The sequence below is a fragment of the Lepisosteus oculatus genome, chromosome 19 (genome assembly GCF_040954835.1).
Source record: "Lepisosteus oculatus isolate fLepOcu1 chromosome 19, fLepOcu1.hap2, whole genome shotgun sequence".
NCBI lineage: Eukaryota > Metazoa > Chordata > Actinopteri > Semionotiformes > Lepisosteidae > Lepisosteus > Lepisosteus oculatus.
Genome location: NC_090714.1, coordinates 5,550,104 through 5,565,295, shown reverse-complemented (window position 1 = coordinate 5,565,295; position 15,192 = coordinate 5,550,104). Strand labels below are relative to the sequence as shown.

Below are 15,192 nucleotides of genomic sequence, written 5' to 3'. Positions count from 1 at the left end.
TAAATAGCCTTATTAGTACTACACAAATGTTAGCTTTTTAATATCTTTGAAAGGGAAGAAGTCTCTTTAAACAAGGGTTGTCCTAGTTTAAAGTGGTTGATTCAATCATCACAAACACATGCCTTACTGGTGTCTCCATACTCTAAAATGTTCCATAATATTTCATTTAAAAGTTTTCTCTTGATTTCCTACATGATTTCAGGGTAGGGGCATAGCACCACACCTATTTAGAAAATATTTGGCCTCCTGGCTTTAAAAGCAATTGCTTCAGTGGAATGACAATGGACTGTATTTGTGTCTCCCACTCCAAAAAACATCATGGTGTATTTAGTTGCTCCACAGGACTTCGTCAGAGCTACGGCCACCTGCAACCACCTTTCCTAAGCACTGCCGTGCTCAGATTCATGATGCTGCAGTGCTGCAGTCATCTACGCCCTGAGCTACTGTACTGTGAAAGACTCCACCCTGCACCAGCACAGCCATGAGCCAGTCACAAGCACAGCGGAATGACTACAGCGCTGGCAGCCACAGCCATCCGCTAGCAAAGGGAACCTGCACTGGGGATAAAGTGTAATGTGAGAATAATTTGTTTACAATAGAGCTGGAGAGCTTTTAAAAACGCAATTAGGAATGCTTGGTTGTTCTAGCGTGTGCCAACCTACCATGGGGGCTGAGATGTATACTGCATTAGGCTCAATGTGCGATTGCCCCCTGCTGGTGCAAGGTCAGAGTGCATTTTTTTGTCTTGAAGGAGAAGCAGGATTTTTCCCATGGAAAGGCAGGGACAGTGGGGCTATCTGACTGTCCTGCTGGAGAGCGTGCACGCGGTTCAGCTTCCCCTGCTCAGGTCACTGCTGCAGTGAAATTCATTGGCTCGGTCACAGCACATATACCGCTTCTTCGATGTACACCTGCTTTCTGTCCCCACAGGGAAAAAAAAACCCAAAACAGAACCATTCCTTCGTAAATCATTAGGAAAGTTAATCCCTACAGGTGGATTGTCGTCTTTTAAGTCAGTAGCATCTTCATGCCTGACAAAAATGTGCAGTGACTGTAACTGTTTTAGAAACACACGCCTACTCATAACTGGCTTAAAAACTGGATCGCCTAATTGTATAGATCAAACCGTTTAAACACGAGCTGTCATAGTGTCTTAAAGCGTTTGGGGTGTAATAAACTGCTATTTGTTTTTTACATTTTCCATGTGTGCCCTGTAACTTCTCTCTTTTCAACAGTTTGATTCAAAACCAGATCTTGAGACATTTACGATTAAAGCAGAGAACGATTCATTAGCATCGGTTGAGGGAAGGTTTTGTTTCTTGATGGAGGTGCTTGGATGTTGGATGCTTTTTCATGTTAATGCAGTGTGAATGTTTGTTCAGACGGGTGTAAGAACCACGCTCAGATCAATTGTAGACATTGCTGTGTAAGATACACCATAAATGAAGCACCTAGGATTAACAGAGATGTAGTCCAAGTGTCTGTCTCAGGTGTTATAGAGCTAGCATCAACCACAGATGTCCACCAGAGGGTGCTCAGGGATATTAAAGGTCCATTTATTATTAAGCCTTTTATTAATTACTCTAATTGTTGTCCAGGAGTGATCAAAATCTGTTAAACATTGTATGACATGTACCAAGACAAAAGGCTATTTAAAAAGAATAGGTCTTCACATCCTTGCTCTATACTCAATATTCCACCGAAATTAACCTTCTGACTGATCGCATGCAAGGGACAGCCTATTATCATGAGTGTTGGTTTTCAGTGTTTCACCTCTCGTTTTTCCCTCGTGGATTCCTGGAGCCAGTCTGGAACGATGGCTAGGCTTCTGCTGGGCAGAGTGGGGCAGAAGTCCTCTCGCTCGCTCAGGTATGCCAGGATAGAGCAGTCAGTGCCATCGACGCCATAGAAGGCATAGCAGGGGTCAGAGTGCCAACTGGTTTGCAGGAACTGCTCATAGGAAGGAGAGGGAGCACTGTATTACAACACACAAGACACGTTTCTCTCTCACACAACACTATTAACTCTTACTAATGTCAGTATCTATGTATACCCTTTCTGTATGAAAAATGGACACCCACTGAGAATAGAGGCAACATTCTGTATTTCCACATCATTTTCTTAGCCCATATTACAGGCATTAACCTTCTTCATGACTGTATATACTTAGACCAAGGGCACAAGGCCGAGGTAACAGATGTGATTGTGTGTTTGGTGGCTGGTGTCGTTCTTATTGCGTCTGTGTTAAGTGTTTAAAAATACCTGAACACTGTGAATGCCCAGTTCTTCAAATGTTCCGTGAAGAATGTCACAGAGACATTAAAGACATTAAAGAATGGCTTTAAGCCTCAGAATGTCTGATTTCTGTATACAGCAGAATTAACCTTTGAATACTTACAGTCCAAAAGCCTCTGCTTTCTGTATCAGACTTTTTAGATTCTGACACAATTATCTTCTGCCTTAATTTAAATGCTGGGCCTGTTTGGTGTTCAGATACTACCTTGTTTAAGATTTTCGGCTTGTAGTACCGAAATACCTTTGTGACACACGTATTGTCAGCTGCAAACTGGCAATATTAATTCCCATTTCATTGCTTTTTATAAGGATTTCTTTCCACCTTTGGAAGCGGAGTCTCTCTAATGTTGAATGAAACCTCGTTGCATTTGAGCCCCCTGTACCTGCATGGTTTCATTCCAACTCTGTTTAATTAATTACTGCCTCAATTGGAGATGTTTAACAGCTTTTCCTAGCAGTGAAGGAGCTGCTGAAATAAATAGACCCGTAAAAACCGCTGGACTACAGCCATGACACCCCCAGCACAGTGCAGAAGTGCGATCTGTTTTCAAGGCACTGTGCATTGTTTTTCATTCAGTCTTGCCTTTAAAATCATCAGAACCTTGTAGCACCAGATTGTTTGCTCCATCCATCTAGAAACCCGTCATTTTCTGATTTTTGCCATTCGATCACACGGCATTTCCCTGCAGTTGATTGTTTAGCTCAGAGGGAGATCATTTGTATCGGGCACTGTCGTTCCTGTTCATGTTAAACAAAAACAGCATCGTAGTTCCATCACCTATACAACAAAACCTAAAGAGCACCTTGGCTTTCACGGGTAATATTTTTCACCACACGGATCTGCACGGTTGTGCACTGGGGGTGCCCACACTTTTTCTCCAGTTTGTGGAAAAACAGTAACTTGGTTTTACCTGCACTTTTCCTGCACACAGGGGAAACTTGGGATTATTGGGCACTTCACAGACTTGAGGCTGACCTTCAAAAATAAAAGAACACCCATGTCATCCCATTGAGTCCAACTATCTGAGGATGCAGTGTCTTTTTTTCATCGCCATATTTGGTGACCAAGAAAGAAACGACTCCCTATTTATTTCCTGCTGAATTTAGAGTATATTGGAAGAACGTCATTTCCTAAATCCATTTCCCCCTGCAACTCGGATGGCTCAGGCTGTGTTTGCTGCCACGTCAAATATTCGCCAGGCAGTTTTGTGCCTTGGACAACCCGTTATTTTCTCACGATTCTTTGCGGACATCCGCTAAACAAAATACGGTGATAAAATTGGTGGTGTCAGTGGTTAATTTGTCAGAGGGCTGTGCATGAATTAAAGAGGAAATACAGAAACGGCACACATGAACAGAGGTGTACAAAACACCTAAATGATTCGTACTCTGGCAATAAGCCTGCATGGAGGTTTTGTTAATACACCTTCAAGAGCAGGTTGGTATCAAAAGGTGAAGAGAGGGGTACCTTCTGGTGGATGTATAAGCACCTGCCTGCTGAGGCTAAATATTTATTTCTAGAGTGTTTCTGCCCTAATGCTGCCTTGCATGTGTTCATACTCACTGAGCTGGCTCAGTCCCAGCATCCCTCTTCAGCCCCTGGTAGCTTTGTCTGGGTGAAACGTTGTTCCAATCCATCATTTTTAAGAACTGTAGTCTGCCCTTTGCCTGCCCCACTTGAAACGCCGGACAGGGCATTCGTAGAGTACGCAGACTGCCATGCACCAAAGGTGTCTGCTAGGGCATCGGCTTTGGGTGAGGAGAGTTAATGACTCAACTGCCCAAGGTGCTGCTTCCCAAACACCCCCAAATACCCCCTTCTCTAACCACATCGTGGGGCAGGAATCACCTGGAATAACCCTCTCTGCTGCCCCGGCGGGCTTATACACAAGCTCCTTGTTCCCTGTCTCCCCAACCCCCCCCCCCCCCCCCAGACCAGGGGGCTGCCAACCCAAACAGAAATCCCGCGCGTACGATCACGCTGTCGAAAAAAAAAAAAAGAGCGCCCGCTTGTTAAAAAGGCGCGTTCTGCTGACAACGTGCCCACCACGTCGGCAGTAAAAGGAAAGGAAGCAAACACACTAAAAAGAAAAGCTGCGAAGCAACAAAATCCGAAAGGGTGACATAAAGCCAATAAAACAAGCTGCGCCGTTCGCCGATATTAGAAAAACAGCCCGCAAGGCCGGAGCCAAGGGCTTCCACGGCAACCCGATACTGTTTTATAGAGCTGAGGTCATACTGCCCTTGAGGGAGAGAGTGGGCCGCCTGGCTAGTATGAATCACATTATTCTAAGGTGTATATTCACTGTGCTCTCCCTTGGGGACCCTAAATTGGCAGCCCTCACCTCTCTTGACCTACTCCACGGGGTATGGTAAATGAAGGCGGTAGCCCTGCTTATAAACAGATCTGTAGCTGCCGTTACACTTTCGGTCTCCTCATTAAATGAACGTCTCTCCTCCCGCAGCTCACCCTGTAACTGTATTCCACACGCGCTGCCATGTTCCTGGTGCTGAAGAACGGGTCTCCTGGTTCTGTCACTTATATTCTGCATTTCCCCGCTTTTTATAACTGAAAATGGGCATTTCAGGGAAGCTTTCAGATATTTGAATTTAAGAGAACCGGTCTTTCACCACCAAAACTCTGCATCCCTACAATTCAGTCTCCAAAAATCTAAAAATGTCTCCTCCACTGCTTGTCCGGGACCTGCCTGTACTTCAATATGTATATAAACCAACAGCAAAGTCTTTCTTTTTAGGTTAAAAATAAGCATGTTGCCAAAGTCGGAGTAAATTTTTGATATAAACATTGGCAGTTTGAAGTGTTCTGTTTTTCACCACAAACAATGGGGGGACAAGTCTGTATCCCAGCCCTAGAACTGCATCCGGAAAACTGTCGTTAGAAATACACCTGTCTTGCGCTGAAAGCATTGCTGAAGCAAGGACAGTAGACAAGTATTCAAAATCCTTAAAACAGGCATTGACAAAGTCGACCCAGAAGGTTTTCTCAGCGCCGAACAGTGAGTCACGAAGAAGTGGACACAAGTGGAAGAGAATCTGAAATTGCGTACAGGAGGGCGTTCTTCCCCCCATGGCTTCTGGGAATCTGGAGCAAGGTACCTGGCCATGATGGTGGAGCCGTCAACTGGGATCATTGAACTACTAATTACCAAGAGTTAGATGGACCAAATGGCTTCCTCTCATTACTAAACTTTCTTATGTTCCTTTGACAGAGCTGGTTGTCATTTCAGTCAAGGAAAGACCCCGAAAACTTTAAAGCCGAGTTTTTAGAGCCGTGAGTACAGCGTTGTCCTTTCGAATTTTACCTTCCAGAGCAGTCCTGCTCTTCGCGACAGAGGCTGGGCTTCTCTGCAGAAGTTGGTCCAGCTTCTGGGACACCCTGACCAGCTCTCTCTCCATTGTGTGAACCAGGTATTCATGGTCCCGTTTAAAGCTAAAATAAATTCAGTGAGAGTTTTATGCTACAGCGGCTGAGACATTGACATTGCTTGTCTGCCCATGTTTACAGCAAACGAAAAATAGTTTCCATTCCACAGAACTGGTTGGGAGGGAAGGAGGAGGATTTTGGAACAATTCTATCATAAATGTAATAATTATTCATGGCAACAACTACCAGTTTTTGAACTGTTGCACTTCTACAATCAAACAAAATCTGTCATTTTAAAATTCAGTGTTACTGTGACTATGACTCTGGCAATCTAAGATTACCCTCAGTATAAGGTTACTGTTTTGAGCAATTCATTGAATACCTAGAGCAGAATCAACGAGGTAAGTAATCTAATTTTGGTTGTTTTAGATTTGCAGTTACTATTGAAACATCACAGTAATGTTTCTAATTAAATTCAATTGACCAGTGCAGTAGTAAAAGTGCTGACATTTGTTTATCACAGTCCACTACCTGCTAGCAATTATCACTATTAAAAAAGGAGTGCATGACTTATTATCCTTCTTTTCAACCTATTTCCAAAACAATGCTCTAGGATGGAATGAGATAGTGCCTCCAATGATAGAGTATCTAGCTGCACATCACACACACTTACAACATCTGGAGAAGGGACAAGGGTAAGGGAGTTGGAATACCATTAGAATATGCCACAACGCCTTAATTGTAATACCAATGTGTCTGTATAAAATGCTATGAACTGTGTGTGATGGCTGAGTTCATAATATTATTTATCCATTAAAATGACACTTGACACTATACTGTAAAAAAAAAAAAAGCTGTCCTTTGGATGAGAGATAATATCAAGGTCTTGACTCTCCATGATCATTAAAGATCTCAGGGCGTTCCTGAAAAAGAATATGGGTGTCACCCTGGTGTCCTGGCCAAATTTCCCCCTGGCCATTACCAATCATGGCCTCCTTATAATCCCCCTCTCTGAACTGGCTTCATCACTCTGCTCTCCTCCCCACTGAGGTGGTGTGTGGCGAGCGTACTGGTGCACTATCGCATCATCCAGGTGGGGTTGCACACTAGTGGTGGTGGAGGGGATCCCCATTACCTGTAAAGCGCTTCGAGTGGAGTGTCCAGAGAAGCGCTATATAAGCGTAAGGAATTATTACAACAATAACGGCCTTATCTGAAAGGGTCACAGTGAGCCTAACCTTGCAGACAAAATTCATGAGGTAGGACTACACCCTGGATGATATGCCAGTCCAATGCAATACACTAATTAGCCAGGGAGTGAACTGGAATGCCCTAAGAGAGTCCACACAAATCCCGGGAGATCTGACAATCTCCCCGCAGAATCCACCCTCATCTCAAATCGAACCCGGGGGTTGTGAGGCCTCGGGCACTCGCCACCCTCGCAGAAATGGATCGTTTCTTCCGATACAGCCGCCGAGATCTTCAGCCGTGCGGTGTGAAGAGGAGGGGGAGACGGGGCCGGATCTTACCGCTGGAGGACCTGGGGCAGGTCGTGCAGCCCCGGAGGATCGCCGTCCCTCGTCAGGCGCTGGATCTGCGAGCTGAGGGCGTCCAGACGCAGGGCCAGCCTCCGCACGCCGTGACGGGAGCTGTCTGCAATCCCAAAGGCTTGTGGGTAAGGTTGAAAGTGGGACGTAGGCAGTCGGATTGATTTACAAAACAACGTGTCTTAAAAGCCCACTGGTCAATAGTAAGACCCATTAACATGATCTGATAGAAACCGTGCTGTTGTAAGCAATTCATTCAATTCGGGTAAAAGAATCCAGGCACCAACTAATGTGATTTCGCAGGCCAGAACCACTTAGAGGAGGCATTTGTGTATTTTATGGTGTGCTGTTTTATTTTGAAGTGGGACTCATATATCGGCACATATTTCCAGAGTTATAGAGTAGTGTTAGCACTTAATATTTTCGGAATAATTACTGGAATATGTTAATATAGCTCAGTGGCTCTGCCTCAAGGCCTGTTAAAGTACAAGAAGAACTAACTTTGTGAGAACCAAAGGAGTTGTTCAGCTCCTGCCAAGGAGCTTTTTTGTCAAGTCAAAAAGTGACCGCCTTCAAGGAACAGGAGGTAAACCACCTGAGCATGAAACAACCTAAAACTGCTACATGAGACTATACTGTACAAGAAGGGCTAGAAAACATTGGCAGCTTGTCTGTTCTGCAGGATTGACCCAAAGGCTGATTCTGCACAAGAGTGTCTCCTGCTCTTCTGCCGAAGAATTTCCCACAACAATTTCATTTCACAGTGCATTAAATTACTGTAATATGCTGTCTATGTGATTCTCTGTTGTTTCAGCTTGAATTGCCATTTTTTCCCCCGCTGCCTGAGCCAAAGACAGGGTCAGATAGACCCTTCAAAGCAGACTGGCAAGAAAGGATGGGAGAAAGTGTGTTTGAGGTCCACCTGCTGACGCCCACAATAATGGGCTTCAGATCAGATGGCAATGCGACTTGATAGTCTTCCCTGCCAGCATAAGGGAACCAGTTAAGAAACTTTCCTTTCCTCCAGAAATGTTTATGGGGAATTTCAAACCTGAAAAGTTGCACAAGTTTTAGAAACAGTGCATGATATATATGAAAGAATATTTCATAATGTAATGAAATATTAAGGGAATGTAGACACATAAACATTTGGTTATATTCACAATCAAATGGATGTGTTCCTTCAACGTGTTTGCATGTGGGATTGCTCTGCAACCACATAGTTTTCAAGTGGCTCTTCTGTGAAATTTTTCCTGGATGGGCAAGCTAAACCTAAAAAAAACAGGCAAATGGAAATGATTTTTTAACTTCTAATCTTAACTTCTTCTAAAAACACCTAGGGGTACCAATAAATAGAGATTTTTAGGACCAGTGTAAACGGGAAACGTTTACAGAATCACAGAATCAATTAGCCGCCTTTCGCACAATGAGGGCGTAACTGAGGTTGCCTCGTGGCGAAACAAGACCGTGCCAGCTCGTATTTCACAATCCCGAAAATCAAAAGAAATGAATTAGCAAGGAAGAGCCAAAATAAGCCAGTGAGGGCTGCCACGCGCCAGCAGGAGCGAGGTGTAACTGAAAGGCGATCCTGATTCAAGAGCTGTAAATCGGCTGCGATCAAGGCAGAGACCGGGAACCCAGCACTTGGGAAGGCATTGTGTTTGCGGTGAGGCCAAGTTCCAGAGCCACCGGCGCACAAGCACACAAGCACAACGTGATCTGTTTGCATGCCCAAATTCAGCGTGGTGATGTCACCCCCCTTTCCCCGAGCTCGCGGCAGAGCCGGAGATATTGGAAAGAACCCCTGCCGTTGCTTGTGATTCCCTGTGCTGAGGATAGGACAGACTGGCACGTATCTCCCTGTGTGCTGGGAATATCTGGTGCTCCTGGCGACGGGTTTGCCCGTTTCATCTGGTCTCGTTGGCATCTCCGACCCAGCTCCTGGAGAGCCCCCAGTCAAGCGGATTTTATTGGACACCGTAAAATTGCTAAATTCCTGGAAAACAAATGTACTGGGAATCAGTTGCAGGTGGTTTATTAAGTAATTTCCTGATCATTTGGAATGAAAATCTTCGGCCCTGAAAGACCTCTTAGTGCTTCAGTGATCAAAAGCAGACAGGTATTGCCAATCTTTTCAAATGAGTGATTCGGAAAACATAGCGGATTGGAACTCTCCAGTACCGGGGTTGCAGACCCTAACTTTGCTTACAACCGCTACTTTGTGATCACCCCCAGCTTGATCTCAACCTGACTACGAGGAGGATTTTACAGGCTAAGTCAACAGAAGCCAGAAAAACAATCCTGCTGGTTCCAGCACAGACTGCTCTGCCGCTCGAGATCCGCCTGCTGGACGTTATACGCCTGATGCGGAGCATCATCGCATCCTGGGTATGGTGCTCTGCAGCTGCTCAGACTGCAACTCAAGCTGCTCTACCTCCATGATTATTTGTGAGTGTAAATCTTGAGATCTGACAGCCAGCGTCCTATCCAGAGCTGTCAAATACTCAGCCTGTAATAACTTATTGTTTCCTTCGTGATCTGTCCCTCCCTGCTCCCTCATGCCTCTTCTCACTCAGCACGAAGTCTCGCAGACCCCAGCCTGACCACTGTCCAGCCCTTTTCCCTTTGCCCTCGTTAACACAGCAGCCATCTAATTACCTCATCCCATCCGGTCGTGTTTATCCAGCTGGAGCAGCAGGTTTGATTTTCTCAGCCAAGGGATTGTGCCAACAAGCAAATAGCATTTTTTTTTTTTAAAAGGAGTATTAAAAGAGGTTTATGTTAAGCCAGGGAACAATAAGGAAATGAAGGGGAATTTTGTTTCCGCTGTTATTTCACCAGGAGCTGGTTCTGGGGGCTGCGTGTCAGTCTGGGCAGCTCGGTGACTCACCCCCTGGTACAGGTGGCGGAGGCTGTGCGCCAGACCTGCTCCCCTGCCACAACCCTCCCCTCCCTCCACGCACACACACTGCCCCTTTTCATCTGACCCCTGACCTCTGAACACCCAACCTTCAACCTTTTCAAATGAAAGCACAGATTGAAGTTTATCCCAGTTCCACACTTCATACAATGGCAGCCAAATGTTGATCTGATACTGGTAGGTTAGATGGCTTCTAGTAAACTGTCCCTGGTGTGAGTGTGTGTCTGTCTGTGCCTCACAAGTGACTGGCTGGCTTCCCCTCAAGGATGTACCCTGCCTTGTGCCCGTTTCTTGCCAAGATAGGCAGCCCGGGACCCTGAATTGGATAGTGCTGTTAGAATATGGATGAATGGATAATATATTGATAACAAAATATTTCCTCATAGTTTTACTGTGCATGTAGTTTCCTTTGTCTACCATCAGGCCTTAGGATGCTTCTCTGTACTTAGGTGTAAAAAGTTGTGTTTAATGTTATAACTTATGACATTGTTCTGTTTTGAAGACCCGATGAAGAAATACTCCCCTTTTTTTTTCATTTTAATATTTCCGTGCCCAGCCTTTCTTCAATGGGTCACAGCCCTGTGCAGCACTAATTGCCTTCCAATTACAGACTAGTTTCATGAAGTCCTTTCAGGACCCTGTCTTGATAAAGCAACCGGTGGCCAGCAGAAAGGCGAAAAAGGCAATCAAGCCAACTGCTTAATGGAAGGAGTGTTTTCTGAGATGTACGAAAATAAACGGGGAGCATTCTCAGCAGAGAGGAGTATGTTGTCCGGTGGAGCACATCTCTGGGAGAACTGTATCTTCAAATCACTGCTCACCTTCCACAGCTGGAGACTTTCCTGGAGGTGTCTCTCTAGAACTCTCAGGCATCCAGAGACTCTGCAGGAGCAGGGTGAGCAAGGACAGGCCCAGGCACAGCACCAGACACCCCCTAGAGGTGGCACAGAAGAACAGCAGCCAAAGGAGACTCAGTCAGGAGCAGTGACACAGTGAGTCTTGCAATCCAGTACTTTCAGATACGCGCCACTTTGCATTACAGAAGCACATTTTACACACAGGACGTGTGAGTCTTTAACAAGCCGTGCGAAGCATTAAAATGTTCTAACATGTATGAAAATTGGATTCAAATCCATCCTCCAGGCCGGGAAACACTATGAGGCAAAATGCACTACTGCGCCGTACAGTTGTAGAATTTCCCAATGTACAATTTCACACCAGCATCTGGTGGGTGGAGTGGGGTTGTGCTCTTTTCAGCCACACCCTGCAGAGATAAAACCCTGAAACCTTCTTGTCCTTATCCCATGTCACAATTTATCTCTTAGTAGCATTCATTGAGAAAAACTGAGAAAAAAAATTCTGAGTATCTACCGTAAGGTCAAAAAGAGGCATCACTTGTCTGTCTGAATTGGTGGTCATTTTCTTTTGCTTTTCTTGTCTAATCAAATTAGGTCTCAGTTTCATACAATAGCCAATCTTCAGGCTGAGCAGGGTAGCTCCAGTAGGAGCTAAGCTGTGCCAGTCCTAACGAAGTACCCATGTCCCCAGTCCTTGCTACTGTAATTGACACAACTCATAATAGCATTAGCCTAATTACACACAGAAGTAAAACTATAACTTCATATTATGTTATTAAAGACAGAAACAATTGCCTTCAGACAGATTGTAGCTTGGTTTCTGATTTGTTGGAATAAGCTCATAATCAGCTCATTTGTTAAAAACGTGTGAGCGTAATACAGAAAAAAGCAAAAAGACATTCAGCCTCAAGCTTATTCCTATAACCCCAAAGTCTCAGATCAGGGAAATGCTGTGCTGGTTTGCCATTTTGAAACCTTTCATATAGGTGTTGTTATAATAGAGGAGCACCATACAGAAAGTAAAATATTTAAGATTTTAACATGTTCTCCAAAGCCCTACTCGGCTTTTAAAGCATTAGAAGAGACCGTATATAATCAGGGTTCTGCATCATTTCACTATCTTCCAGTAAGATGGAAGATTAGAGCAATCTGCTGATGTTCATCTGTGCTGTGTATCTGTTCACTATATAATTAGGCAAACTGCATTCCATACATTATCTGCTGCAATAATGCTTTATGGAAGTGGTTCTCAATAGCGGTCCTGGACTATGTCTGTGTCTGCAAGTTTATGTTCCAACTGGACCTTTAATCACCAGTGCTCATTGGTGCCTGTAACTGGGAATTGATGAGCATGCTGGTTCAGACTTTTTCTGCACCAAGACCGTGCATCCAATAATATACTAGTTTGTACATTATTTCCAACACCTTCAGCACTTGCAACTTGTATGAAGTCACTCCTCAACTTTCTAAATAAGAAATTGTTCCCTTATTTCTAATTTAGAAGCTGCAGATGATCCACTGATGATGAACAGGCACTTGTGGGAAGGTCACTGTATCACACACTCCTGTGGTGAGTCTTTTCCCCTCTGCTAAAGTTCTGAATCGATGGTATTTCAGCTCAAATACGGTGCCCTTCATACGTTTTAGGAGCACTGGCTTGACAAATGAACAAACTGAGCCTTTGGTGACGTGACATGGTGATGCACATGTTGCGTGCAAGGGATTTGCAACCAGATTGGAACTGCTTTCATTTCCTTTAGGTTCACTGAAGTTCATTAGTCCTAATATTTCTGCTCCCCTGAAATGGAGGAATGGAACAATAAAAAGTGGTATTATTCTAAAACAGTACACCAGATAAGCACAGAAATGCACAGAAAGAAGACTTAACATTCTGTACTTTGCCTTCATCTTTTTATCTCAAATCCAAATTGCCTGAGTGTACAGAAAAAAATAATTGACTTCATCCCAGTACCTATGGGGGCGGGGCGCTGTTCCAGAACAAGGACTGTCATGCAATTCACTCATGAGAACAGGGCTCATACCAATTACAAATCATGTTTTACAAATATCATCAGCTACTGTCTCAGCTGAAACTGATTTTACTTAATGCTTCAATTGTGTATTGCAACAAGTTCATCTGTGATTAAGAACAGCTAAAGCAAATTTCAGAAGAGACAGAGGTAACCCAGGATCTGCATCGAGAAACCACTGTACTGGAGTATTTCTGACACCGAGAAATACTGAGTGAAAAAAAAAAATTCAAAAGCAAGAACGTCAATTAATGACAGCAATTAGCATTGGTGATTGGATTACAAACTAACAGAAACAAGGGTACTTCAGAACTACAGAACTATGATTGCCTCATACTTTGCTTACAATGGGAATTAAAGATCTTCATGTTATTGTTTTGATTCTAAGCTAATCACATGCCTACAGGGTAATTTCCAAGATGTTTTGATAAAGTACCACAACTGCAAAAGTTTAAAAGGCGCCAATCTGGTAAGAGAAGAAGCAGATGGGGAACCATGAAAGGAAAACAGTTTTTTTTTTTAATTTATGCATACAGTAGTTCTGGAATATTAGTTGGAATTTATCTGGAGTCCAAATTTTTTAAAAACAGAATCTAATGCTTTGGAAATTCTCTGTGTCTGTTTATACTTTCTTTGTGTGATATCTGAACATTTATGGATTAAAAGATGTCTGTTGATTTGGAGGCTGCAGGTTCTGGTCCCTATTGTATTTCTAGAAAAGAGCGGTCCAGGCCACATTTCCCCCTGGCCTTTACAAATCAGGGCCTGCCAAAATTAATTGGCTTCAAAACTCTGTTCTCCTCCCCACTGATAGCTGATGTGTAGGGAGCATACTGGCGCACTATGGCTGCCGTTGCATCATCCAGGTGGGGCTGCACATTGGTGGTGGTAGTGGGATTCCCCATTATCTGTAAAGAGCTTTGAGTGGAGAGTACAGAAAATTGCTATATAAGTATTATTATTATTATTATTATTATTATTATTATTATTATTATTATTATTATTATTATTATTATTGCCGTCATTGTCATCATCATTATTATTAGTGTGAGGAAACTGTGGAATTAATTAATTGTTTGAACCACAGCACAGCACAGTCAGTAGGGAAGGTTAGCCTTCTAATAACAGATTCAAAGGCAATTTTCAACTCTGAGACTGATGATCCTGTGTCATATATCTAGTTTATTAGCTTGATCTAGACAGTCACATGGGCTCCACCCATCTCCCCCCATCTCCCCCCCTCCACCCCCAATACACCATCCCAGACCTACAGTATGTGAGCTCCTACCTTCGGGGGCGGAGAGTGAAGCACATGCTGGGAGCACTAGCTGAACAGGCAGTCCTCATTCACCACTGCAACACAGATACAAAAGTACAGCAAGTAAATTCCTCCCAGGGGAGAAATAATCCATTTACCCCCCTGGTATCAAAAACAGGGACTCACTGCAGGTCCTCAGCTCCTTTCCTTCAATTTCCTTTTTTTACGGAGCGTTCAAAGATCCAGATTAAAAACTGTAGGGGGGCTTGCAAAGTTTCATATAGGCTGTGGTAACGCTGAACAGCCTCAATGTGCTATGCTGGAATCCCGTGCATTTCTTATTCTAATGAGCGAATATGCAAAGTTCTTTGTACTATTGATATTTTTGGTCAGAAAATGAACGCTGTTAACTGATAGGCACTGGTAGCAGAAGTGCAGGCCTTGCCTCAAAACCTACACACAGAACCCATGCCTCTGAAAGTCTGGAGCTTTGACCAAGTAATATTGTGAAGCCCTGCCTCTTGCGAAATAATATCTGTTTCAAAGATAGAAAATCCCTCAGCTCTGCCTTACAGGTTGCAGAAAGCCCTGTGTTCCATATGACACAAGGCGGCCTTCTTTTCCTGTCTCGGGATCTGAGGCATTTGGCTGTTAGGTCTGAATACGGCACTGCCCCATCGGACAATAAAACTGAACAGACATTAAGAGGAGCCATAGGGACTTACCAGCTGAAAGTGCTACTCGCAGGCCCTCGAACTCCATTTCCACTCTCCCCGGGACAGCGTCAGCCCGTCTTCCCCTCTGGAAGGTGCTTGAGAAAAGGCAAAAGGGAGGAAAACTTTGTCTGCGCCGAGAGCACCTCCTCTCGATTTCATTTCTTCTGGGAAGGCATTTCCCGGT

At 44.1% G+C, this 15,192-nt stretch overlaps 1 protein-coding gene across 2 annotated transcripts in view; it reads right to left on the bottom strand.

Moving 5' to 3' along the window:
- The window catches only part of LOC102696786 (alpha-1,6-mannosylglycoprotein 6-beta-N-acetylglucosaminyltransferase B-like), a 27,821-nt gene extending 12,629 nt beyond the window's left edge, over positions 1-15,192 (bottom strand). For both annotated transcript variants that reach the window (XM_069180705.1, XM_069180706.1), the window contains exons 1-7: positions 15,018-15,192; positions 14,323-14,387; positions 10,969-11,081; positions 7,210-7,333; positions 5,619-5,746; positions 3,207-3,271; positions 1,774-1,950 (exon numbers count right to left, since the gene is read on the bottom strand). In XM_069180705.1, the coding sequence (XP_069036806.1) occupies positions 1,774-1,950; positions 3,207-3,271; positions 5,619-5,746; positions 7,210-7,333; positions 10,969-11,081; positions 14,323-14,381 (666 nt within the window). In that variant the 5' untranslated portion in view covers positions 14,382-14,387; positions 15,018-15,192. The remainder of the gene's footprint in view (positions 1-1,773; positions 1,951-3,206; positions 3,272-5,618; positions 5,747-7,209; positions 7,334-10,968; positions 11,082-14,322; positions 14,388-15,017) is intronic.